The sequence below is a fragment of the Rutilus rutilus genome, assembly GCF_951802725.1.
Source record: "Rutilus rutilus genome assembly, chromosome: 13".
Classification (NCBI taxonomy): Eukaryota; Metazoa; Chordata; class Actinopteri; order Cypriniformes; family Leuciscidae; genus Rutilus; species Rutilus rutilus.
The window spans coordinates 21,661,417-21,687,915 of record NC_140218.1 but is presented as its reverse complement, the minus strand read 5'-3'; the positions used below and the strand labels follow the sequence as shown (position 1 = coordinate 21,687,915).

General features: G+C 37.1%; 1 protein-coding gene across 6 annotated transcripts in view; it reads left to right on the top strand.

The window, feature by feature from the left end:
* rap1gapa (RAP1 GTPase activating protein a) overlaps positions 1 to 25,636 on the top strand; it is a 75,941-nt gene extending 50,305 nt beyond the window's left edge. For 2 of the 6 annotated variants that reach the window (XM_084428051.1, XM_084428055.1), the window contains 18 exons: positions 1,376 to 1,454; positions 1,674 to 1,727; positions 1,956 to 2,039; positions 2,965 to 3,065; positions 4,068 to 4,197; positions 6,513 to 6,668; positions 6,763 to 6,834; positions 8,259 to 8,345; positions 10,067 to 10,207; positions 16,418 to 16,495; positions 18,230 to 18,339; positions 19,152 to 19,247; positions 19,684 to 19,800; positions 21,383 to 21,518; positions 21,641 to 21,752; positions 21,858 to 21,961; positions 22,155 to 22,202; positions 23,584 to 25,636. In XM_084428051.1, coding sequence (XP_084284177.1) covers positions 1,376 to 1,454; positions 1,674 to 1,727; positions 1,956 to 2,039; positions 2,965 to 3,065; positions 4,068 to 4,197; positions 6,513 to 6,668; positions 6,763 to 6,834; positions 8,259 to 8,345; positions 10,067 to 10,207; positions 16,418 to 16,495; positions 18,230 to 18,339; positions 19,152 to 19,247; positions 19,684 to 19,800; positions 21,383 to 21,518; positions 21,641 to 21,752; positions 21,858 to 21,961; positions 22,155 to 22,163 — 1,666 coding nt within the window. In that variant the 3' untranslated portion in view covers positions 22,164 to 22,202; positions 23,584 to 25,636. Of the gene's footprint in view, positions 1 to 1,375; positions 1,455 to 1,673; positions 1,728 to 1,955; positions 2,040 to 2,964; positions 3,066 to 4,067; positions 4,198 to 6,512; positions 6,669 to 6,762; positions 6,835 to 8,258; positions 8,346 to 10,066; positions 10,208 to 12,439; positions 12,584 to 16,417; positions 16,496 to 18,229; positions 18,340 to 19,151; positions 19,248 to 19,683; positions 19,801 to 21,382; positions 21,519 to 21,640; positions 21,753 to 21,857; positions 21,962 to 22,154; positions 22,203 to 23,583 lie in introns of all 6 variants that reach the window. The other 4 variants (XM_084428056.1, XM_084428052.1, XM_084428053.1 and 1 more) reach the window with 4 other exon arrangements.
* Positions 25,637 to 26,499: the final 863 nt, after the last annotated feature.

The following is a 26,499-nucleotide window of genomic DNA, read 5'->3' as shown; positions in this document are numbered from 1 at the left end:
ATGTAAGTTAGGATAGCAAGGTGTATGAATATATATATATGCAACTTTCATGAAGTAAAATCACTAAAAACCTTCCTTCCGCTGAAAAAAATAGTCCCTGACCGTAACCAGCAACAGAAGTTACATACATTATTTCACTATTAGATGGCGGCAAAAACTATCTTTATGAGTGAGTCAGTCAGTAGTGAAGACTTTTACATTGAAAGGACTCAAACTTGTGAACATGGAAAAGCTAGACACAACTGACAAATGACTAGGACATGGGAAAACCCCTTACCTGTTAAAAGGACAAGATATCGCAGCGGACATTCAAACAGATTTTTTTTATTATGAATATAGGACTGACCTTAAGGAAAATGCTATGTCTACTGTCAATGCAGGTACACTCGCTTACTCGATCTCTCACAAACAATACTCTACTCTAGCTTCAATGAATAATAGGCTATCAATGAGATCAAACATTATATTTAAGTTGCTAAGAGTGGTTGCTAGGGGTGTTGTGTAGTGATACATAGAACCGTTGGGTAAAGCGGTCATAACCGTGTTTTATTGTGAATAAAACACAGCTATTGACCAATCAGAATCAAGGATTGGAACTAATCGTTTTATAAATATTTTTAGTTTTTTATTTTTTTTGCTCACCAGCCACTGTGGCTAGTGGTTTTCCAAAGTTACTACAGTCCACAATTTTGGCATCAATACCATGGGGAAAAACTGCCATATAGATTTTTTAAATATTATCTCATAATTTGCCAGCAAGTATATTAGGCTGCTGTCACTTTAAGACCTGATGGACAGATCCATTATACTGTTACACGCATTTTCTTTCTCAGCTGTTTACATTCACTTAAAACATAACTGACTGTGTTTACGAGAATGCTTGCCAATACCTGCATTTTGACATTATTTTGTGTGTATCTGACTGTTTAAGTGCAATAAGCAGCGAAAAATAACTCAATGTACTTGTTTACGTGTGTGCACTTTGGATGTGAGCACTACATTTCTGGTAATGAGTAAAATTATGTACTGTACAATACGAGCAACCACACGGCGATTCATATTCATCCGAACCAAATGAAAAATGTGAGTGAGGGGAGGCGGGTTTGTGTGTCAACTCGCTGTCGGAGAGATTCATGAGAGGGCGAGAAAGCACAGCTGGTATCTGTTATCTATTCTGTGGAAAATTAGTATTGGAAGAATTTCAGATAGGCTATTTCGGTATCAAAAAAATCATTATTTTTGACAACACTACATTGCACTTTATTATTTCAGATGCCTTTTTTAAAGACTACAATTGAAAACTGTATTTTTTATTAAATGTGTTTGTATATTGCAGTTTAACTTTAATCTTATGTTGTCTTTCTTTTTTTTACAGAACAAAAATGAAAACGTATCACGACGTGATTCCAATATCTTGTCTAACCGAATTCCCCAACATTGTCCAGATGGCCAAGGTGAGAGTGAATCATGCGAGGAGGGGGTGAAGGGGTCAGCACTATTGTTTTCATGCCCTCCAATTCATCACACTTCTCTCTGAGTGACATGACTGATTGTCTCACTCCCCCATGAGTCTGTTCTTTCCTGCCTGGACAGATGACCATAGTGTTCACTTTTGCAAGATCAAATGAGAATGAGGAGAATCAATATGTGCTTTGTCTTTTCATTATTATCAGCTCGTCTGTGAAGAGGTGAACGTGGATCGCTTTTTCCCGGTGCTTTACCCAAAGGTACGCAACCCTATGTCTTTGTATAACCCATCTGCAGCATAGTGATAAGCTTTATACACCAATGCATGATCCTGAATCATTTGTCCTGGTTAATTTAAGTGTGGCACTGGGAAATACGCTAGTTTCAGCAGAAGTGTTGCTCTGCGTCTCTCAAGGGTTTGCAGTGTTGACAGAGCGGTACCTAAAGGGCACTTATCATGCTATTTAAATCATCTACCCCTCCCGCAGGCCTCCAGACTCATTGTCACATTCGACGAACACGTCATAAGCAACAACTTCAAGTTTGGAGTCATTTATCAGAAGTTTGGACAGGTGAGTCGCATGGGAAGCCTCATCTCCGTTTGCTCCTGTCATTTAGCAGATGCACAGAGATGAATTGTTGCTGTAATTCACCTTCATAATTCATCTTTATTTAGAACACCACCTTTGAAAATCGGATGTTTGAATCAAACATCTAACAAAGTAGTCCTTCCTCCTCTCGACCTCACAATGGCTCCGCTGCTTAGACAACAATCAAACCATTGTCTTCATTTGTCTTGTATTAAAATCATAAGGCTATTGTTCCCAGAGAAGAGCTTTGATTACATTAGGACAGTCATTGACCTTTAAGGCCGCAGAGAGGAGCCGAGAGCGAGCGAGAGGTACTTAAGAGGTTCTTAGCGTATTAGCATCAGAGCGGAGGCCTGACTAGCCTCTTCATCTCACATATCGATGTGTTTACATACTCAACCTTTCCAGTGTGTGCAGCAAGAACACCAAGGCCTTTGATGGGATGTGCTCATGTTTGAAACGCACCTTATGGATCAGCCCTCAAATCTTCCGCCTGCCCTTATGGGTCTCTAAATGGGAGACTATGTTTATTCAGAGGAACAATTAGCATTTGCATCAAGCTAATTGACCCATGATGAGCCATTTAGGTTTGCTAATTTTAGAGTTTGCTTTTGTCCTCATCAAGATGTTCTTGCTTTTTTGTTTGTGGGTTCATTTCATTTGGGTTTTGTTGAATGTCAGGCTTTGTGGTGTAACATTATGTGGTCTTGCTATTGTGATTTGCTATATCTGAAAGGCTGAATTACTTTATTTTGTTCTGTAATTTAAGTTATGATAATGCATGAAGCTTCTTTGTTGCATAGACCTCAACAGAACCATTGTGCCTGGTGGGTGTCTACTGCCAAGGGTACTTAAGTACAAATGTTTGCTTGAATCTTATCAGCATCATGTGTTTTTATCTGTGTAGACCTCAGAGGAGGAGTTGTTTGGGAATAACGAGGAGGGTCCTGCTTTGGTGGAGTTTTTAGAGTTTCTGGGACAGAAAATCGAGCTCCATGACTTCAAAGGGTAACACTTATAAACAGAACGCTCTTACTCTCTCTCAGTACGGCACGAGCGAAATGTAGATGCACTAGATGAAATAACTGCATGCATTAATTAAAATAGAAGCTTTGGATGTTGGAGTTAAAATTGCGCATCTGAGGAGAGATTTCACAAAGAATAAATTACACTTGCTTTTAGAGTTGTTTATTTGCACTTGCTTGACCCCCAAATATCTACGTACAATTTTACCTGAAAAAGAAAGTGACTTTAAATTCTTATGGTGCTATGTCTGCATATTTTAGTGCCTGATTAAACGGGATTGCTGCAAATAATTGAAATAAAGCTAAAATAAAATGCTGTATAAATATTAAATGAAAAACTTTAAGATCTGAAAACGAATAATAAATTAATGCTAAATAGAAATGTTTAAACAAAAACAAATAAAAATGACAAAAGCACATAACAGAAAATAAAAACAAATTCAAAATATTAATAAAAAACTACTAATAGTATACAATAGTATATAAATAATACTAAAACAACACTGTAAAGAACTAAATAAAAGAATACATTTACAATAATAATAAAGGAATATTAATATATTTATATATAGGAATATTTTTATTTATTAATTAAAATTAAAATGCAAATTAATCACTTTTAAATGGTAAAAATTGTCTGATTTAATTAAAAAAATGTAAATATACTGAAATTTAACAACAAATAATACAATAATATAAATCTTTCAAAATTGACAAATAAATAGACATATCAAAAACCAGTCGCTTTTCTCTATCGTTTATCCTTCAAATAATGTATTCCTTAATTTAATTTTATTTGGCTCCTCCATATATTGCCATATTTAGTGAGTTCGTCCATGAGTGTTCTTTTTGTAACCTTTATGAATACAGTATATCCCTATTATAAAGGATACAAAATCTTGGATGTGATGTTTAATGCTAATGCTAATGCTAATGCTAAAATTCATGTCTTGTCTGCAAAACCTCTGTATATGTTTCCTTCTAGGTTTCGTGGAGGGTTGGACGTGACACATGGACAGACAGGCTCTGAGTCTGTATACCACAATTTCCACAACAAGGAGATCATGTTCCATGTGTCAACTAAGCTGCCTTACACAGAGGGCGACACACAGCAGGTACTCACCATCGCACCAAGCTCATATCACATGTGCTTTCCTTGTTATTATTACACGGCTCTGTGGAATACGTGATTCTGATTGGTCAATCGCGCCATCCAGCGGTATGTTATTCCTCGATAACAACCGCTGAAAACAGATAACACATGCTCATCCGGGTTACTGAAGTCAGCCGCGCTATACGCTTGCTAGGAACAGTTTTTTTTTCATGGAAGTTTTTGCATTTTGTGAGCTAATGAAATATTAAAACTAAGTCAAATCAATATTTTGTTATTTAATTACGTCATCCAGTATCGTGGACTCGCTCTCTCTTGTTTCATACAAACGCAGCTGCTGCCATTTTGCGACGATTGTTTTGTACACTGTTAAATTATAAGAAACAAACAGGTACGATTTTAAAACAGTTTCATCTCAAATCAATATCTCTTATCCCCATAATTATTTATGTGGCAAAATGCCATGGAATAAGTGGTATGACTGTACCGGATCCCTTAAATGTCCGTCTAGTTTGAACTTGCCGTGTTAGCAACTGCTCTCTCCGTGGAAGTGTTGCGTTTAAAGACCTAATAAATTATTCAGACTCAGATCAATATTTCGTGTCTAATTATTTACTTATGTGGCAAGTAGCCGTGTAATAAGCGGGATAATGTACATCCAGCCGGTTGTTATCTCGGACTATGTCAAGATCTGATCTCCCTGTCTGTGTTTATTCTGAGTTAACAACCGGCTAGATGTACATTATCCCTTTTTTAGAACCTTCAATCAGTACAAATGTTGTTGAAGTGTTAGTATGACAAAATATAATCAGTTGTCCCTAATGATCCATCTCTGTAGATACTATTCTGATGTAAAATAAATAATAAAAAAACAAGCCACATAGGTATAAGCCATCTGGATGGACAGGAGGGGTGAAATCCATTCCAATATGCTGTTTCCTGCAGCCACACTCTGCTGATGTGCTGGCAGATGATTGTTGACTCATAAAGTGACCTTTATTCTGCACCTTCACTGGCAGTGCTGCTCCCTCAGAGGAAGAGTGTTTTTAGAGCTTACTCCTCAGGGAATCTTCTGCATTTAGAACACATGAACCAAGCTCCTCTCTCTCTCTCTCTCTTGCTGTCATGTGTGCACACACTCTGCAGTGATTGGAGGTTGACAGCAGATCAAGTTGGTGAACTGATGTCCATGTTTAAATGAGCGGCAACAACCTCTGTGTTTGTCCTTGCCAGCCATCTGTTGTGACATGTTGTGAAAAACAACTTCAGCACATGGCATCATTGACACATAAATTCAACCTTCAAAATGAATTGGATTTATCATGAGATGTCAACCCGAAGAGCATTTAACGGCACTCATCGCAACTGTGGTTTTGTTTACCACATCAAATACCTACGTTTGGACTGGCTCATTTCATTCCTACGCATTAAAGTATGAAATGTTGAGCTACATTGTCAATATATTCATGTATAAAATATGTACAGGCTATGCACAATGTAGCACGTATTTGAGTGCCTTATTGATTTGATATATAATAGATATTGCATAATAAAAGTATTAAAAACACATGTTTTCATTAAAACTGTATTTAAGCTAATTTATTATGTGCTACTATTCTTTGAACACTACTGTTCAAAAGTTTGGGCTCAGCATGACTTCTTTTTTCCAAATATGTTAATACTTTTTTTCAGCAAATACACATTAAATTGGTCAAAAGTTGAAGACATTTATATTCTATTTCAAAAAAAATTCTATTGACCAAAGAATCCTTGAACAAATGTATCACAGTTGTCTTAAGCAGCACAACTGTTTTCAACGTTGATTATAATGTTTGTTTTTTTTTACATAAAATTAGCATATTGATTTCTGAAGGATCATGTGACACTGAAGATTGGAATAATGACAACTGAAAATTCACAGGAATAAATAACATTTTAAAATATATTCAAATAGAAAACAGCTATTTTAAAATGTAATAATGTAGTAAAATTTCACAATACTACTTTTTAACTGTAGTGTAGGTTTGGTAAAGGTTAATTGTTGGCCTTTATGAAACTATGATGAATAGGTGTTTTGCATCATACATTACTATATTGTGTATTTTAGCTGCAACACTGTATTGACCAATCAGCATCCAGGACCCATTTTTTTATTATTCTTTGACTTGAAAGCTGCTAATCCATTATACATTTTCCAAATGAATTCCCACTCTAACAACTGTTTAGTATTTGAGTTTGCATACATGTTAAAAGTGCAGTTACATGAGGACATTTTAAATGAAGGATTATGAAAATAAACTCTCTTGTGTCCTGTTATAGCTGCAGAGGAAGAGGCATATAGGGAATGACATCGTGGCCATCGTGTTTCAAGAGGAGAGCACTCCATTTGTGCCAGACATGATTGCTTCCAACTTCCTGCATGCCTATGTAGTGGTGCAAGTGGAAAATGCCTGTTCTGACAACGTCCTCTACAAAGTACTGTACATCGTCACAGTGTTACTGCAATCTAGAGCTTCTATAACACTTCTCTGTGAGTCACTAAATGATACACATATTTGTCATTCTCCAGGTTTCGGTAACTGCGCGAGATGACGTCCCATTCTTCGGACCACCCCTCCCCAACCCAGCCATTTTTAAGAAAGTGAGTTGATTAATCTCATTTAGATGCATTGCACTAGCAACATGGGTTCAGTTCTTAAGGAATGCTTTGATTAATTATATACAGTACTTAAAATGCTCTTTAAAGCCTGGAACACACCAAGCCGACGCCGACGAACTAGCGCTGATGAAAGCCGACTGTGTTGTCACCTCGCGTTGGGGTAAAAAGCTGCACTTGAACACACCGAGAGAACTACAGCCGACTGTCAGCTAAAATATGTGTTCTGTGCCTGCGTGTAAATGAGACAACTGTCTATTTCTGCAGATAATTTGTCTATATTCGTCATTCAAAAAGGGAAACCGACACTGCAGGCTGCAGATACACAAACCATAAACAAAGCAGTGCGTGCTTATCGTTTTGAATATCATTCTTGCAAAACACTTTCTTTATTCCACTCCGCTCATGTTAATATTGAAATATTCGCCAAGGAACACTCTAGGTAAGATGACGTAACGTTAGAACAGCCTTCTTTCTGTACCGTTTTGACTTCTTTGCTCGCTGTTTTGCTATTATTCTCGTGCACTGACTCGTTCACTAAGCTGAACAGCCAATCAGAGTTCTCTCTCTCACCAACGAGTTGTCAACATGTCGAATCGGCCGAAAAAACGCTGACAAGGACCAATTTCAGCCGACGGTGCGGAACACACTGAAAAAACTTAGTCGGCCGACGCACAAAAACTGGCATTTGGAAGGAAAAAGTATCAAATACTACACTGCCTTTCAAAAGTTTGGGGTCTATTAGATTGTTTTAAATGTTTTTGAAATAAATCTCTTATACTCTCCAAGGCTGCATTTATTTGGTCAAAATACTGTAAAACAATAATATTGTGAAATATAATTTAAAGTAACTGTTGTCTGTTTTAATATATTTTTAAATGAAATTTATTCCTGTGTTGGCAAAGCAAAAAAAAATTTCCGCATCATTACTCCAGTCTTAACTGTCACATGATCCTTCAGAAATCATTCTAATATGCTGATTTGCTGCAAATAAGAAACATTTCTTATTATTATCAATGTTGAATATAGTTTAAACTAATATTTTTTCAGGATTCTTTGATTAATAGAATGTTAAAAAAAAAAAAAACATTTTGCTTGAAATGCAAAGTTCTGTCATGAAACTTTAGATGCATTTGCTGTAGCAGTTGCAGCACACTTTCAGAAACCCTCCATCTTCCCCAGCTCCACCTGTATAGATCTGCTACGGGTAATTCATGTATGCTATATTGTGTGTGTGTACTGTATAGTATAGAAATAAATATATTATATATTATAATAAAATAAAGAAACTGACCCCAAACTTTTGAACAGTTTTGTACAGTATGTAATGAAAAAAAAAAAAACACTAATTTCCATCCAACTGTCTTTCTCTCATTTGTTCTCCTCCTACATCATTCTGTCTCTTACAGGGTCCAGAGTTTCATGAATTCTTACTTTCCAAGCTGATCAATGCTGAATACGCTTGTTACAAAGCTGAAAAATTTTCCAAATTAGAGGTGAGTGACTGTAAGATGTCAGAAGTCAGTGCTCATATAGTCATCACAAGAAAGACATGTTCCTGGATCAAAATCTTTTGTTGATCCTACTAGAACAATAATCCTGTCCAAAAACATAGTCAAGAAAAATGGTGAAGAAACTTGACATTAAAGTGCCCCTATTGTGCTATTTTAAAAGCTCCAAATTTTGTTTTGGAGGTGTACTACAACAGTTTTACATGCATGCATCAAAGGTAAAAAAACACTTTTATTTTCTCATAATATACTTTGCACATCACCACATTTTTCAATGATTCTCAAACAACTCGACAGATTAACTCACTTTCAGCTCAGAAGGCTTCCTCAGTCTTCCGCGATTGTACACTCTTTAAAGACAGTAACGATGGTGTCGATTTTACCATATAAATTCAAGCGCGAGTCTGATGATGAAACATTGGAAGAACTAGTTATTCAACCCGAACCTCCAACGCAAGGATGACTCGAGCAAGAACGTTTCTCAGTGATACACTACTCAGTTTAAGGTACATTATGAGATGTTGCACTGTAATTCATCAGCGTCAGCATTAACAAGTGTGATCCATCAACAAACTGATGTGTATATTTCAAATTTATTGCGGTGCACATGAATGAATGAATGAATGAGGCATTTATATAGCGCTTTCATATGTACTACTGTACACCCAAAGCGCTTTACAATCATATCAGGGAACCTCTCCTCAACCACAGTCACATGCGGGAACTGTATTATTAACAGTATCAATAACAGTGTTAGCTCTAACGTGAATGATTGATGTAACATTAAAGTTTGCAAAACAAATCTTGCTCCATCCTCTATCTTTACTCAAAGTAGTAAGAACGAGAGACAATCTGCATTAATAGACAGTTTTAGGTAATAGTGGCCCTCAGCTGCTTAGCAGAAGTATTTCAGTAAGACAGTAATAACGTGAGTTACGCAATATAAAACACAAAACGAAGTATTTTGAACACCCGGTAGAAATTATATACATCAATAATTAATTATTCATACTTACAAGTTATGATTCTGAGGAGCAAGCTGGTAAAAAAAAACTAAGTACTGACTCATCTTTCAAGAGCAAGCGTTCTGCGAATCCCGCATTGAACTCCGAGCAGTCATCAGTAAAATGAGTTGTTTGAGGGCGGGTCAAGTTGTTCGTGGGTGGACAACATATAACATAGGCTGGCGTTATGCAAATGTCTTAATCGTAAAGCAGTGGGATTCAAATTACAGACGACTCGTACAGGCGGTTCAGAGTCGATTCTTTCTTTTGGGAGACAATAACTTTGTTTATCGTGCACTTTCGACTTTACAACTTTGCAGAACTTTTACATTCACAAACAGCTATATTACACACTGCATAAAAGGGAATATTCGAAAAACCATAATTGGGGTACGTTAACTTTAAACCTATCCCTTAAATCTGATTGGTTGATTGGAATGTTGTTTCAGGATCAAAAAGGATGTTGATCCAGTAACGTTTTACTTCACATTCACTCATAGAGCAAGACACATGCAACACCAAGCTAATGGGTTAAATTCCCAGGAAAATGTGATGTTGATATAGTGTATACCTTGAATGTATTTTAAGATATATTTTAAGATATATGCAACATATGATATATGCAGCATAAAACAAATCATCTAGGCTGTCAACATTCATTTACTATTTATATTCAAATACAATAACTCTTTTTGTTCCTAGGAGCGCACCCGGTCTGCCCTGCTGGAGACGCTGTATGAGGAGCTGCACATCAACAGTCAGGCCATGATGGGGTTGGGAGGAGAGGAGGACAAACTGGAGAATGGAGGAGGAGGGGGAGGGGGCTTCTTTGAATCTTTCAAGGTAATCCACGAGGACACCGGGCTCTGGGGGTCTCTGTGAGGTCACTTACTGTACATCCAGAATAGAGGAGGATGAAGATGTTTGTGAAGCATTACTGTGGCTTGTGTGTGAATGGTGGTTCTACAGTTGTTTTACAGTCATGTTAGCACTCATGAATCTTTAAAGGACGTGAGATGAGTCGTTCGTTCAGATTGTCTTTTTTGATTTTGCTGCTGTTGTTCTAAATGAACGGTAGTATTTCTTTTCTCTCTTGGGATTTAGATGGTGCCGCCTTTATGACTCCAGCTGCCAAGTGATGTATCCAATGCTACCTTAATTAAATCACTCATTACCATAATTTACACTAATTAGTCCTATTAGCACATTGTTGAACATAGATACACTCATGAGAATTATCTTGGGCTCTACACTATTTTGCTTCCTAAAATACTTTACAAATTAATCAGTAGTACATGATTAATCATATCGTACACAGATATTTTCCTGTAATATGTAGAATTATGCGTAATGACTATATGGTTGTGTTATTTTAGTGTCATTGAGATTTTTTAAATATATTTTGAATAAGATTTAGTTTTTGTATTTTCTGTTGTCATTTTAATTTTAAAGTTTTTAAATTGTGTCGTATGTCTGTATAGTTTTTTTGAAATTTTTTTATTTCAGTTTTAGTACATCAAAGCCCCTTTCACACAGAGATTCCGGAAAATACACGGATAAAGTGACCCGGGATTTGACCCAGGTTCGTTTGATTTTGGTTCATTCACACTGCCAGTGATTTTCCGGAATCAGAGAGTGCGTTCACACATAACCCGTAAAAATCCCGTAAAGACACGTGACATCGATGCGACTTGTAATGTCTCAGCAGCGTCTTAAGTTTGCTTTTGAGCTGCGATTTCTCTGCATTTTTTTCTCTGATTAGATCATAAACTTGCGCATTACGTACTGTTTCACTAGCTGGCGAACGATCCCGGGCTTCAGCGTCATCACTACGACACGGCATTATTACGGCTTTTGTTCACACAGCGCGCATTCCGGGACTGAACATGGCAATGTTACTAGGTCCCCAACCCGGCATCGATGCCGGCATCAATCCCGGGTCGTGTTTGCGTTCACACAGAAGGCGTTCTGGCAATTTCCCAGCAATTTGCCGGGATCATCGCGCTGTGTAAAAGGGGCTCAAGTTAAACTAATTGAAAATGAGAAATGTTGCTTTGGCAACTAGCTGAAATAAAATATTTTTATTTATTTTATTTAACCATGTTTTTTATGGTTTTAGTTAACTATGATAACCCTGGTATATAGAGGTTATGGACACACTTTAGATTAGGGTTCATTTCTCACTATTAACCAACTATTAATATTAACTATTACTTTTGCCTCAATAAACTCCTAATTACTGCTTATTATTGGTTAGTAAGGTAGTTGTTAAGTTTAGTTATTGGGTAGGATAAATGGATGTAAAATATGGTCCTGCAGAATAAGGCATTAATATGTGCTTTATAAGTACTAATAAACAGCCAATATCCTACTAATATGCATGCTAATAAGCAACTAGTTAATAGTGAGAATTAGACCCTAAACTAAAGTGTTACCGAGGTTATTATTCAAGAAGACAAAATTTTCTATGGCCAAAATTCAAACGGCCTATAATTTATTATAGACAGACTGTTTGTATGTGCTCGACAGCCGGGTTTATAATTGAATGTGTCCAGTGGTGTTCACGCACTGATTGTGGTCATCCAGACATAAAAATCTATCCGATTTCTCAAAAATCATTTTCATTATCTCTTTTAACCTATTTTATTTGCTTCCGCAACCAATCATTCACACAGTTTTCTTCAGCAGCTGTCTGTAGACAAACACATTAGCATAAAGGATGTTCTCCAGCTCTTCTGTGGTTGTTGCATTCTGGGAGTTTTAAAAATCGGGCAGCACTTTAGCGGGTGATGTTTAATCAATATCCATTTACACTCTTACACAGCTAGCTTCGGTAGCTCTTAGCCATCCTTTCAAAGACTTCCTGTGCTCAGGCTTCATATCATCCTTCTTCTCTCTGGCCACATGCTTTTTCTTTTACGGACAAAACTGCACTCTCTCCTCACCTGTGGTTCACTCAGGTGTTGCTTGAGTTGTTTTAGCAACTTGATTGATTGGCTTCAGACCCACTCCATTGGCCCACCCTGACCTGCCGCTGCTCACCGTGTCTCCTCCTCATCTCTCCCTGTGCTGTAGCGGGTGATCCGCAGCAGGAGCCAGTCTCTGGACACCATGGGCCTCAATATCAGGAAGTACACAGTCTCCAATAGTCACAGCGGCAGTTTCACCCACAACAACATCAACCACCTCTCACCAGAGACCCCCAAACCCCCTGGGATAGTAAGTAACCCCCCCTTCAGGCTTCCCAATGGGCAAAACTATGCTAGTCCCCTCACTACCCTCCACTATGAGGTAAAAACCCAGTCCTGGTTACACATACTTCACTAATTCCTGACTACACTGAAACTTAAGCTTGAGTTGCTAAACTAACTAAAGACAAACAACACAACAAAGGCGAAATGTTTCATGATTAATCAAACAACCTCAACTTAATAATTGCCCTCATGCACGAGTCCCTTTTTTCCTCATTCCCATCATTCTTTTTTTTTTTTTTGTCATCTCTACAGCCACTGATATCCTCAGTCTGTATTTCACTGGAATCTTTCACTTATTACCGTTGAGTTTACCTCAGGAATGTTTCTTGAAAGGATCACTTAATTCACTGGCCTTGCTCGTGTGCGCTGCTCTAGCAACAGTTAATATTTCCTGAGTTAAAAGGGTCAATGACATTAACTTGTTCAAAAGTACATTTAAAAAGCCATTCATATTCAATACACCTATTTTATGATGAGCATGTTTTTTAATCTCTAGTCAAAAATGTCAGGGTGATGAAAAAAAAGGCCTTAATAAAATTCTTGAAAAGAAAACTTAAAGGGGGCATGAACTTGAGGTCCACTTATAATGTTAGCATTTTTATTCAGATTTTTACATGAAAAAAAACATCATAATTTAGAAGCAATAAGCTATTTTCAATCCTGTTTTTAACCAAAACACTAAAAGACAGACCTATACCTCAAATACCAAGGACACTTGTCGGCTACAGCTTGGTAATTAGTCATCTTTATTTATATTTATTCCTTATGTATTTGTGAGATAGTATCATATTTTATTACATTATATATTTGTGTTGAAAGGAAAACACTACAGAAAGGTGTTTATCTCTACATAGTTGAAGCATAAGCCAACTGTGAAACATTTATGCATATTACATAATGCTTATAGGTCTTGGTTGTGGCAAATTAAGTTTACTGTGAGTTCTTGGAGTTACCACAGTTACAGTTGACAGGATAACTTTTACTGTGTTACAAAACAAAGTTACAAACATATTTAAAACTTAATAAATGAAAATAACTGGCTTCCGGCAACGGTCGACGCGCGTTCACGGGAGATGGATGCTGACGTAGGATGTATCGTTTGATTTAGCTATACTTCGTTCTACGTCACGACACTTACTACGCTACGTCCTACGTCATACGCCAGCATTCATCTCCCGTGAACGCGCGTCGACCGTTGCCGGAAGCCAGTTATTTTAGTTTATAAAGTTTTAAATATGTATATTTTTACGACAAAACCGCACGGATTACCCTCAGAAGGCCTTCGTTTATCCCCCTGGAGCCGGATGGATTACTTTTGTGAAGGATGCATGCACATTTTTGGGACTTGAAGGAGAGGACCCCATAACTTGACATTATAACCACTGAAAGATCTAAGACATTTTCTAAAATAACTGAAAATGTGTTCGTCTGAAAAATGATTGACATGCATCTCGAACGGCTTGAGGGTGAGTAAATCATGGGTTTAATATCATTTTTGGCCGAACTATCCCTTTAAAGACCCTTATGACTGTATGTCAAGATCAATAATCTCATAAAATATCAGATAAGATTAGTTTAGGTTGCAAATGTCACGTGGTGACTCCCATTAAAAATGTATTATATTTATGAATAAACAATTTGTGAGATTCATAAAAAAATGTATATTAGTATTACCTTGAAAATATATATATATTTTAAACCTTCTTGAAAGTAATAATGATTGGATCACATGACATTTTGTCAAGTCATTAAATTGAAAAGTTTTTCAATCCATCACAAATACATTTCTGAGAGCTTGGCACAGATGTTTTAAAATAGATTTTTATTTTTACTTTTTTAAGTATAAATATGTCATTGACCCAAAAGCATGTTACCTGAATTTGAGTTTTCCCCAGAGAAGACTGTAACTCATTTAACCGCTCCGTCATCACAGGAGGTGTGTGTGTGTGTGTGTGTGTGTGTTATGGTGGAGATGGGGTCCTTTGAGAGGTGCATGATATAAAGTTATGAATGTGTTGCATGTTGCTCATGAGGGAATGAAATACTGTCAGATAGTCTACAAGGAGTCATGTGAGATTTTATTTAGTTATTTTCCTTCCAGTGTCTCTCAGGAATGAATATTATCTGATCTAGATGTAGGATAAGGCTGCCTGCCAGCAATGTTAGTATAAAGACAGTTGTGAATGTTTTGACCTATTACATCCCCCACAGGATCAGCCGCACATCAGCACCACATAAGGACCTGCAAAGAGAATTATATATATGTGTGTGTGTGTATGTTGAATGGATTCTGCAGTGCTAATGTTTTAATACGCAGGTGTGCTGTCGGTAAGTATGGTTATCGCACAAGATAAGTGCAGAGACAGCGTTCTTCGGCCAGCCAGTTCTTGCTCCATCAAGTGCAGTGGCTCTTATGGTGCTGCTCCTTGCCTTGGGGACTATCACACACTGAAGGCCATGCTAAGTCATGCCAGTGCCCCTCGTAAGCAAAACTCATATGAGCCTAGTGAAATCTTTCCCCAGAGGGACTCATGCTGGAACAGACTTCAGAGTTACTGAGCCATGCCTTTGTCACAGTCAGTGTTTCTGTTATTTATAGCACTTATTTATATGCCATGTCAGTCAAATGAACTTTTTTGACCTTCACAGCAGGTTACACAATGGAGAATATAGAACATATTTTGACTATTGGGACTTAAATCCCAAAGCTTAGAGGTGAAAATTAGAAATTGCGTAAAGTGATTCATCCCGCTATGGTGATTATAACAGCCAGGGCCGTCGATGAGGGGACCCCATTAAGGTTCCTGTGACCGTTCTCAACTGGTTTTGCTTCAGGACAATATATTAAAGTATATGTCCAAATATATTGGACATCAAGTGACACCCCAACACATACCAAAATGATCATAATCAAGTAAATAAAAACATGCTTACAATCACACTGATACTGAAAAGTGCATAAATCCACCAATATCAAAATTAAGGCAAAATTAATAACATAAACAAGAATTATGGATAGTAATAATGGATAGCGTTGTAAATTATATTTTTTATTTTAGTTTTTAAATTGTATTTGTATTTTTATACATTTTTATTTTATTGTATTTTTTTTTATTACTTTTAACTGTATTTTTCTTACACATTTAATTTAGTATAAATAGAAACGTCCTCAAAATCCCAATGGAGCTGCAGCGTCCATTAATCCAATGAAATGCTAAATTAATAACAATGTGACAAACTGTATAGCGACAGTTTGTAAATTCTGTTTACTTTACTTAATTTAAACAATCCAATTTCGGATCATGACCCACCAGTTGAGAACCAATGATCTATGATACAATCTGAGGGAATTTTTTTATTTTTATTATTGCGAGTTTTAGCATATTAACAGGTCAAATTAAATAGAGCTCAGTTACAAATAGCATTGCATTAATGTTTATTTAACAGCATGATGTGTATGAGTTTTGTCATCTGACTTAACCTGTTCCAATAATGCTAACCTGACTAACTGTTAAACCGTGTTGAAATGTCAACTGTCCCGTTGTCTCCAATGGTGTGCTGTGTGCTACTACTTTTGCTTTCTTGTACTTCACAGGTCCCGGGACCTGCTGAAGTTCGTCCGGCCCTTTTCTCCTCATGTGGCTACCTCAGTTGTGCTTATGACAGCTTTTTTTCTTCCTGTTCATGCTCCCTCTAACAGATGTCTGTAGCGTACTTTGTTTGTATAACACATAACCTGCTGCATGAACTCATAATTTCTCTCGTTCTCTTTCTCTCTTTCTCTGTGGGCTGTGTGCAGTCATTGCTTGTCCCAGGCAAAAGTCCCAGTAAATATGGACGGCGTGGCAGTGCCATAGGAATAGGAACCATAGAAGAGGTTCATGTATAACTCTCACTCCTCTCTCATCTGCATCATTCGTTCTCACTGCATGACCTAAACATCACTTTTACACCATACAGCTGCTGATACAGTCAGCGAGAGGCGCTTTAACTCTCAGTTCTCAATGCACTCATCCTAACAATATAAAAATAGGATTATGGAACTTCATAGTCAGGGCTGATGCCATATTTAATTTTACTCAAATAAAGACGAGGATTTGAGGGATACATTTTTTTGTACTAATTGTTATTTGTTTGTCCTCTGGAAATTGTTTGGAAATACATATTTTCAATGTTTTGTCAGCAACAATTGACACCAGTGTGTGCACAGCAACACACCTACAGTATGTTTCTTATTGAATATGGCATTTAACTTGACTACATCTACAAGTCCACTACATCTAACATTATAATGACATCTTTTTTTGTTTCAATTTATTGTAATTTAATTTATTTATTCCATTTTATTTCATTTTTAATTTGTTGCAATAATAAATTATGGCAGATACCAATAAGCTGATAATAATATTCTAAATAATATTTTTTTATGGAAGATTACAGATAAATGTCAATATTAAAATGCTATACTATTTTGTCTGAATAAGTAAAAATAGTAAAATAACAAAAAAATTAAATCAATAATTTTAAAAGCTACAGGTGAATTTAAGCATTATAAAATTATGAAAAATGTATATTAATTTTGAGATTTGCTAAGTATTACATTTACATTGTTTAATTATTATTAACTAGTTAATTATTATTTAGAGGTTTAGGTGAGCTTTACATCATGAAAACGTTCATCTAATTGTAAAAAAAGAGGAAATGAGCATGCACAAATAAATACCCAATATCAGCCAATAACAATAAATAACAATATCTTTAATATCGGCCAATAACTGATATGGAACTGATATTTCGTGCATCCATCATTTTAACAGTTGTTCCATGCAGATCTTCATGCCACATAATCCAGTCTTTCTAAACACACCATATCCAACTGTAAGCATTGTTCAGTCAGAGAGTCATTTTGCACATTTTTATATCCATTTGCACTGTTCTTTATAATGACCCATGTACATCTAGATTCATCTACATTTAGCAGCATTATTTCAGTGTTTCTTCAAGCTCCCCTTTCAGCATCACCTCCTGTGTGTCATGCATTGCTCTGCTATGTTCGAATGTCCAATGTCACTTCTTGTCATGTGGTGTTGTGTACTATTTGGTGTATTTCTATCCCCTCGTCTGATAATTGTACACTCTTTGCGAGCTAACAGTGTAGAAACACAAAAGAAAAAGGCAACAGAGTCTTTCCGAAGCCTTTGAAGCCATTTTAGATAAAAGCCTTTTTTGAAGGCCTTTCATTTGAAGTCATAAAGCAGTAGCTGTAAAATCCCAGCGCTCAGGCTTGAAGAGAACAAAGTGTCCCCAGCGAGAACACAGCCGTCCAGTGAAGCTCAGGAGATCCTGCTCCCATCTTTCATCTCCAAACCCTCAAGCACACACTTCACATCCACCCTGCCGGTCAAACTACGAAACAGTGTATTTTGTTCTCACAAAGACTGGACCACGCCACAGATATAAGAAATTACAGACCACAATTGCAAGTGGTATAAAATAAACCTGTCCTATACAGAATGTAATATCTTTAAAGTTTCCTTTGAAAGGAATCAGTGTGGAGGTGATATCTGTGTTTGAATCCTCGGCTCACTGAGCTTCTTGTTCACTCCCACAGTCTTTGATCATTCCTGGAAAAAGCCCAACTAGGAAAAAGTCAGGACCCTTCAACTCTCGACGTAGCAGCGCTATCGGCATTGAGAACATCCAGGAGGTCCAGGAGAAAAGGTAAGAGGATGAGAACACTGCTGAACTTCTGGAGCTGCAATTGTGGAGCATTACAGTATCACAGATTCAGACAGTACTGGTTTCAAGACTTAGTGACCCTTGTGCATACACCTGCTTGCAGAAGAAAGGTCTTCTGTGAAATTCGTGCACACACTACCATTTGAAAGTTTGGTTTTCAAAGAAATTAATACTTTTATTCAACAAGGATGCATTAAATTGGTCAAAAGTGACAGCAAAGACATTTGTAATGTTACAAAAAAAAAAAAAAAATGCTGTTAAGAATCCTGAAAAAAAGTATCATGGTTTCCACAGAAATATTAAGGCAAAACTGTTTCGACATTGATAATAATAAGAAATGTTTCCTGAGCATCAAAACAGCATATCAGATTGATTTCTGAAGCATCATGTGACTGAAGACTGCAGCAATGGCTTTTTTTTTTATAAAATAAATGAGACTTTCAAATATATATATTTTTTAATCTTACTGACCCCAAACTTTTGAATGATAGAGTTTGTGTGTGTTTTGGCGAGAGCAGGATTTAACAAAAAGAATGACTTGATGGCTTGGGCCAGTTAAAGAGAGTTATTAAGCTGGTTGATGAAATTGTCAGTACTGACAGAATCGAAATGTTCCAACAATCTTCATCATTTATTGATCATGCACATGTACATGCAAATTATAAACAATACTTTTAAGATCTATATTTACCTCTTTTTGAGAAAATTACTTTTGATACAAATAGAGGCAGAACATAAAGCATAATATTACACTGAACTCCTTCCTTTTATGTGTGTTTATGTGTTTGGTGAAGAATTGCCGCTCTGTTGTCAGAGGACAGGACAGTGCTCTGTCTCTCTCTACCCAGCGTCACTCTCAAGAATGGGAGGCTCATCGTGGATCCCTCCAAGTATAAATGCTACCATAGAATACCACCTCTTTAACCATAGACTAGCCGCTTACCTTACCTGGCCATAGAAATGCATCTGAAATGCTATGAATTATGGCCTTAAGCACATTCAACTGGTCGCACATGCAAAATCTATGCTAGCTGATTGGTGGTCTGCTCATTTTTCAGCCAATCAAATGTCTGTTGTACGGATTTTGCATGAGCTGGCCTTTGTCAAATGTGCTTTAATAATTACAGGCCCCTTGAATGATGTTGCTCTGAACTCATGTGTTTCAGTGTAGTGATGTGAAACAGCATGTATTGTTGTATCTAACCAAACCTAATTTTTAGTTGACTGCAGTTGAGCTTGGACTCCTTCACCTCATGGTTGACTTGTAGATTTGCAAACATAATGCTTATGCTGCCCTCTAACGGTCAGTGTGTGTGTGTGCATTAGTAGGGAGAGCTCCCCCAGCACACAGAAGACTCCTGACAGTGGCCACGCCTCCCAGGAACCCAAGTCTGAAAACTCCTCCAATCAGAGCTCTCCTGAGGTCCTCATCACTAAGAACAGGTAAAGTGAAAAGTGATTATATGATCTGCTCACATTTATCAGTGAGGATCTAACTATGAATTTGACTTAAACCATATTTTTACGTCTCAGGGGTTGATTTCAACTTTTTGTTATATGAAGAATACAACTATTCTTTTTTATTTTACCTTTCCATTAGTGTGAAATATAGCTGTTTGTGCATGTTAACGATCTGCAAAGTTGTTAAGAAGTCCACGGGAGATTAGAAAATACTTGCCTGAAATGCTTTGTTGTAGTCCTGCCATTATTTCCATGACTTAGCTATGTCACCATGTTATGTATTTGCATAATGGCCGCCTACTGGTTGCTTTGGCCCACCTTCAAAGAATAGTTGACTTTTTTTTTTTTTTGCTGCAAGGACTTTGAATATAGACGTCATAGATACTATAGATATAATGCTCTTCACAGCTGCTCATGAAGCCTCGGCAGCAGAAACCCTATTATGGTAATGGGGCATTACATTTCCGACACATGCTTTAAAGCCGCGGTCACACTAGATTTTGAGCCTGCAAAATTTCTTCGGACATTGCAAAGGTCGTGATATGACGTCACGCTCTGCAGCATCTTTTTTATAAACATGAATTCAACATGTAACCAATAGTAATACACTCAAAATGTAAAAAATGTGACTTTACTGAAAAAAAAATATTTTTTTAATTCAGCCACGTGACGTATCGATCTTCTACTGGTCACACGTCTTCACGTGATGCGAATTCGCAGGTCAGAGCTCACCAAACTTGAACTTTGGAACGCAGCGAAATGCGACGATTTTTGCATTAGCTTGCGTTTCCGGTCTGACGCATTCACATGCGTTTGAATGGAAGTCAGTTGAACGAATAGTGCAGTTTGACTGCCCCTTAAGTGGTTGACTAATCACAACAGACTAGGCCTGCTGACCAATCAGAGCAGACTGGGCTTTTTTTCAGAAAAGCAAGCTTTAAAGAGGCAGGGACTAAAACAGAGCATTTCAGGTAGAGGGTGAGAAGAGGCTCTGCAGCAATGTACGGTATGCAAAAAATAATGTTTTTGATGTAAATAGACCCCAAAAAAAAAAAATTATGAACTTGTAAATAAGCATAATATTTACACTTAAAAAAAAATTGTTGTGTCCAAAGTTCTCCAAACAAGCTTGACTTTTTTTTTTTTTTTCAAATTATGCAAAAGTGAAAAATAGTATTTTATTGTGTATTTGGGTACTCAAAATGCTAGCTAACTTCATCACTTCTGTAATTTGAGATGTTGTGGAAATGTTAATGAACACTGTTAAAATTGTCCACTGTTGGACATCAAGCTAAACTAGTGAGAGTGTGAAATTTTCCACAAGGCCAAAATGGCCCACAGTGGAAGAGACACTCTATTATTATTACACTTTCCATTACATTTACCAGTAACTTTGTTTTCTTTACTTACCAAAGTCAGCTTTTACTCACATTTGGTGCTTGGTAGGTTGTGCATTTTGGGGGATGTAAGTGATCTGACAGCAAGAACTATGGAAGTTTCATGCTTGTTATGAGTGAATGCATTAAGAGCATGTTTTTATTTGTTTGTATGTATGTGTGTGCAGTTCAAGCATTTACTGCCGGGCTCCGTCCATTCCTGAGGCTCATGACCTGTCCCGCTCCTCCTCTAATGCCAGCAGCTTTGCTAGTGTGGTAGAGGAGAACGAAACAGAGGCTACAGAGGACTATGACACCGGCATGGTGAGAACAGCACATTAATCGTTAATGCATTACAAGTAATAAACATCTCTAGAAACACTTAAACAAACTTCATATGTATTGTAAGTATGTCTAGAGCAATTTGTTGAATTTGTTCCATTCAGGAGAGTCTGTCATCAGCAGATACTCCTCATAAACGAGACTCATTGACATACAGCACATGGCTTGAGGACAACATGAGCACTACCAGTACAACCAGTAGGGGGAGCTCTCCTGGTGAGAGAAACAAGCTGTACAAAAGAGTTTCATTCACACAATCTATTTGTGTAGCAGTGTAGTGTTTGTGTGTCTTTCTATATAATAAATGTATTATTTTTCCAGCCCCTGGCAAAACTCAACAGCAGGATGGTGGAAAGAACCAGGAGCAGAACCGTACAGACATTCGCATCAAACTTGAGCGACCGCATGACCCCAAATCCACATCGGTGAGTCTTGCTAGCCTAGTCTAAAGATGCTGAATTTAAGTGTTGTATCTGCATGCAGATTTAATTGTGTAAATGCATGCAGTTTGCACATAAAGAATGACAGCTTCTTTAGTCAAGTATTGGGCAAGTGAATATACTTTGCCATTCTTTATTTCTGTCTGTGTTTGTTGTAACTCTGTGACTGTCTGTGCAGAACTGCTAGCCTCTCCTACTTGACTGCCTCATGGACATCCATCAACAGGTTAGATAAACTGTTATCTTGACTGAATCATTTTGTTTCATCAACTGAATATCACAGGCTGGTCTATTGTATTGCCTATATTATATTATTAAGACTAAAGTTATGTAAGTTTATGACTATTGCATAATATGAATATTGATGCATATGTAGAGTCATTTACATATGAATTATGTTTTTTGTAAGGCTAAATGAAAGAACAAATTTCAGGACACTAGATAGACCACATCACTTTTTTTTGGTAACACTTTAGATAATCGTCCATCATTAATTGGTAACTATGCATGATAAATGAGTAGTGTTACATTAACACTTCATCTACTACTAATAACTAATATGTAAACAAAATGAATTAATCAGTAAATTTATGACTGAGATTCATTATTAGGTAATCAATCATTTACTAAATGAGATTAGGCTAAAGGAATAGTTCACCCATAGTTAAAATTGTGTCATTACTTACTCACCCTCAAGTTGTTCCAAACCTGTATGAGTTTCTTTCTTCTGTTGAACTAAAAAGAAGATATTTTGACGATAGCCATTGACTTATGGAACTGTTTGATTACAGACATTCTTCAAAATATCTTCTTTTGTGTTCAGCAGAAGAAGGAATCTCATTGCAATGCATTTATAATTAATAGTATACAGTACAATTATAGTAAACAGTGCATTTCTGTTTTAAATAAATGCTATCAAATCAAATCCAAACTAAAATCCATCAAATAAAAATGTATCACAGTGTCTGCTTTAAAAATCTGCTTGGCCATTACAGGAATACATTTGATTTTTAATATATTAAAATAGAAAACTTGTTATTTTAAATTATAATAATATTTCACAATATTATTGTTTTACTGCATTTTTGACCAAATAAATGTAGCCTTGGTACTTGGTGAGATTACTTTAAAAAACATAAGCCGCTTTTCCACCATTGGGCTAAAGTGTTCTCTTCGCGTAACCATCCCATTCCGTGCCGATCCAGCCCAGCCTGATGTAATGCGCCCGTTGTTTGCCTTGGTAAATCAAGAGTTTATAGAAATGAGATGTAAATAGCGAGCGTTGTGGAGGATGATCAAATATTTCTTTTAATTTTATTATTAATTGTGTTTATGTTGCTTAAATAGCGCACTTAGCCAGCTACATTGGTAGTCATGTAACAGACAAGTGACCAATCCTGAGTGGCGACGTCACTACACGCATTCTACCAGCATGGTTGGCTGAGAATTCCGGGTCGAGAACGGTTTGTAATCGTGCCGTGCCGAACCAAGCTCAAGTGGAAATATAACTAGAACCGTTCCTTACTGTTCTTAGAACAGTTCGGCCCAGCGGTGGAAAAGCGGTGTCAGTGGCCTGATTATTGTCTCACACCATATTGTTTGAACAGCATTTCCATTAGAAACACCTAAGAGAGACAAGGAGAGCTCGGGTTACTTGATGAAGAAGAGGACGATGACACCAGTCGGCTGCATGAGTGACAACATGCATGGCCCGGAACCATGATCATGTGACCATGCCTCCATCAGGACACTCACTACCCTCGCAGACTTGACTAGAAACAGTAAGGAGTTGGATAGGCAGCCAGAAACTGTGCACTAGCCCTCCTTCAGGCTTGTCCTTAACCCCCTTGTGAGTACATCAGTAAATTAATGAGAACCTCCTCTGTAGCAGTGTCTAATGACATGTCATTGTGCTGATGAGTGGCTAAACTAGCAGGTTGTTTGAAGTCCTAACACTGTGCTAAAATTCAGTTCTGTGAAGTTTTTCTCCTCAAGGACATTTCACCTGCTTGCACGATGAAAGCATTTTCAGCCCTGTCCCAAATGGTGGGCTGTGCAACAGGGCGCATAGAGCATTCCTCTGAAACCTAAAATGACAAATGGGACTTGCTACGGTCGTCGCACATCTGCAAGTACAGTACACATCAAATGCACTATTTGGGACAGGGTCATTTCTCATATTCTGATATTATTGATGTTCTTTCAGTCAGATTTCAGGTGTAAAACCCCCTGATCTAATGTTTATAACAGCTGTGCAATACATCTTTTGACATTATTTAAGAGTAACTCCACTCAAAAAGTTTTTAAACTAATAAAAAAAAGCTGTGTTGTGAATTTCAGTTCAGTCATTGCATAGTATTTTGAGTAGGGGTGCACCGATATTAGAAATATATCTGATTAGCTGACAGGTATTCAAATTCTATACTTATTTGTAAAGAAACTACAAATACAAATAAAATGTAACTTTTTAAGTAAGGTATCACAGCATTAGAATGTACAGAATAAAATTGGATATTTGAAAGATTAATTTTAAAGTGCCCCTATTATGCTATTTTAAAGTTTCCTAAAGTTGTTTTGGAGTCTCCTACAACAGGTTTACATGCATCAAAGGTCATTTGCACATCACCACATTTTTCAATGATTCTCAAACTACTCAACAGATGAATCAGTCTCTCTAAATCCCTCCTTTCCGCGAGCTACTCTGCTCTGATTGGCCAGACGGCTCAGTCTGTTGTGATTGGTTTACCGCGTACAGCCCGCGTATCGAAAACAAAAACGCCCAGCGATTCTACACCGTAAACTAAAGACAGTACTCGACAGTACTACTCGAGCAGGACGTTTCTCAGTGATACACTACTCAGTTTGAGGTACATTATGAGATGTTGCAACTGTAATTCCTCACCAGCAGCATTAACAAGTGCATGCCCATCAACAAACCAATTATTTTACTTAAACGTATTTATTTACGGAGTATTTTTCTAATTTATTGCGGTAAACATGTGGGAACTGTATCAATAACAGTGCATACATTAGCCGAGCTCTAGTGTGAATGACTGACAAATCTTGCTCCATGCTTAATCTTTACTCAAAGTAGTGAGAACGACAAACAATCTGCATTAATAGACACAGTTTTAGGTAATAGTGGCCCACAGCTGCTTAGCAGAAGTATTTCAGTAAGGGTTAGGGTTAGGGTTAGGGTTAGGGTTACTTACCAGTTAGCAGGAGACCTACACAAAATAACACCGATTTGAACACCGGTAGAAAATATATACATCAATAATTAGTAATACTTACAGGTTGTGATTCTTAGGAGCAAGTTGGTCCAAATTAACTGGGTACTGACCCGTCTTTTAAGAGCAAGCGTTTTGCGAATCCTGCATTGAACTGAGATTTGAAAAGCAGTCGTCAGTAAAATAAAGGGAACACAGCAAAAGTTTAGGATTATACTGCTGTGGTATCGTGGTAAAGATGAATTTTAACCACTGGTTCTTCTCATGCTCGTCCTTGGGCAGTGAAAAAAAACTGGCTTTACCTTCACATTGTAGAGCACAGCGTCTTCTCGACGTGATGCTATCCAGTATCCACAGGAATCAGCTGTAGTGTTTGAAGGCGTTCAAGTTTTCCCTGGTGTCTGCGCGCTCGATTCACGAGTTCACACTTACATATGAAGAGTTCAGATGCAAAAGCCTCTAAATGCCATCTGAAATTTTCTTCTAGAATGATCATTTTTATCAAGCTTGTATATTTAAGTTCAGTAATTTCACTTAAAAGGCAATGAAAATTACCTATTAATTGTCATTTAAGTAAAATTACTGAACTTAAATATTCGAGCTTCATAAAAATGATCATTCTAGAAGAAAATTTCAGATGGCATTTAGAGGCTTTTGCATCTGAACTCTTCATATAATTTTGAGGGAGTAAGATTTAATGCGTATTTGGCGTGCTGTCCGGAGGGAGGGCTCCGAGCTCGGAATTCAGCCCGAACCCAGAGTACTCCCCCCGCATGTAAGTGTTTAGAACTAGAAGTGTGGAGAAGGGGTGGTGGGGGGATGCTGCAAACTGTCAATGGATCGAGGTAAGACTGCTGAGTCTATCTTATCATTGATTGCTGAGTGCTATCCACTCGTGTTAATTATCTGAACGTGCTCCTCCCGAACTTAGTTAATAAAACTTCATTAAGTGGGCGGGCAATATGCTAATGTTTCGTCTTGACGTCACAACGAAACGGCTTAGGATTCGTTTGAAAAACGATTCATTTAATTGACTCAGAGTCGACTCTTACTTTTGAGAGACTTTATATACAGTGCACTTTCAGATTAAAAACTTTCCAGGATGTTTTCATTCACTTATTTTACTCAGCTATGTTACACACTACATGAAAGGTCATTTAAAAAAATTAATAATAGGGGTACTTTAAGTGAGCATTACATGACAAAGGTAATCTAAATGTACAAATAAAGGAAAATATCAATTATACAAATTACAGTATACATCCAATAAAACAATTATACATCCAATATTGG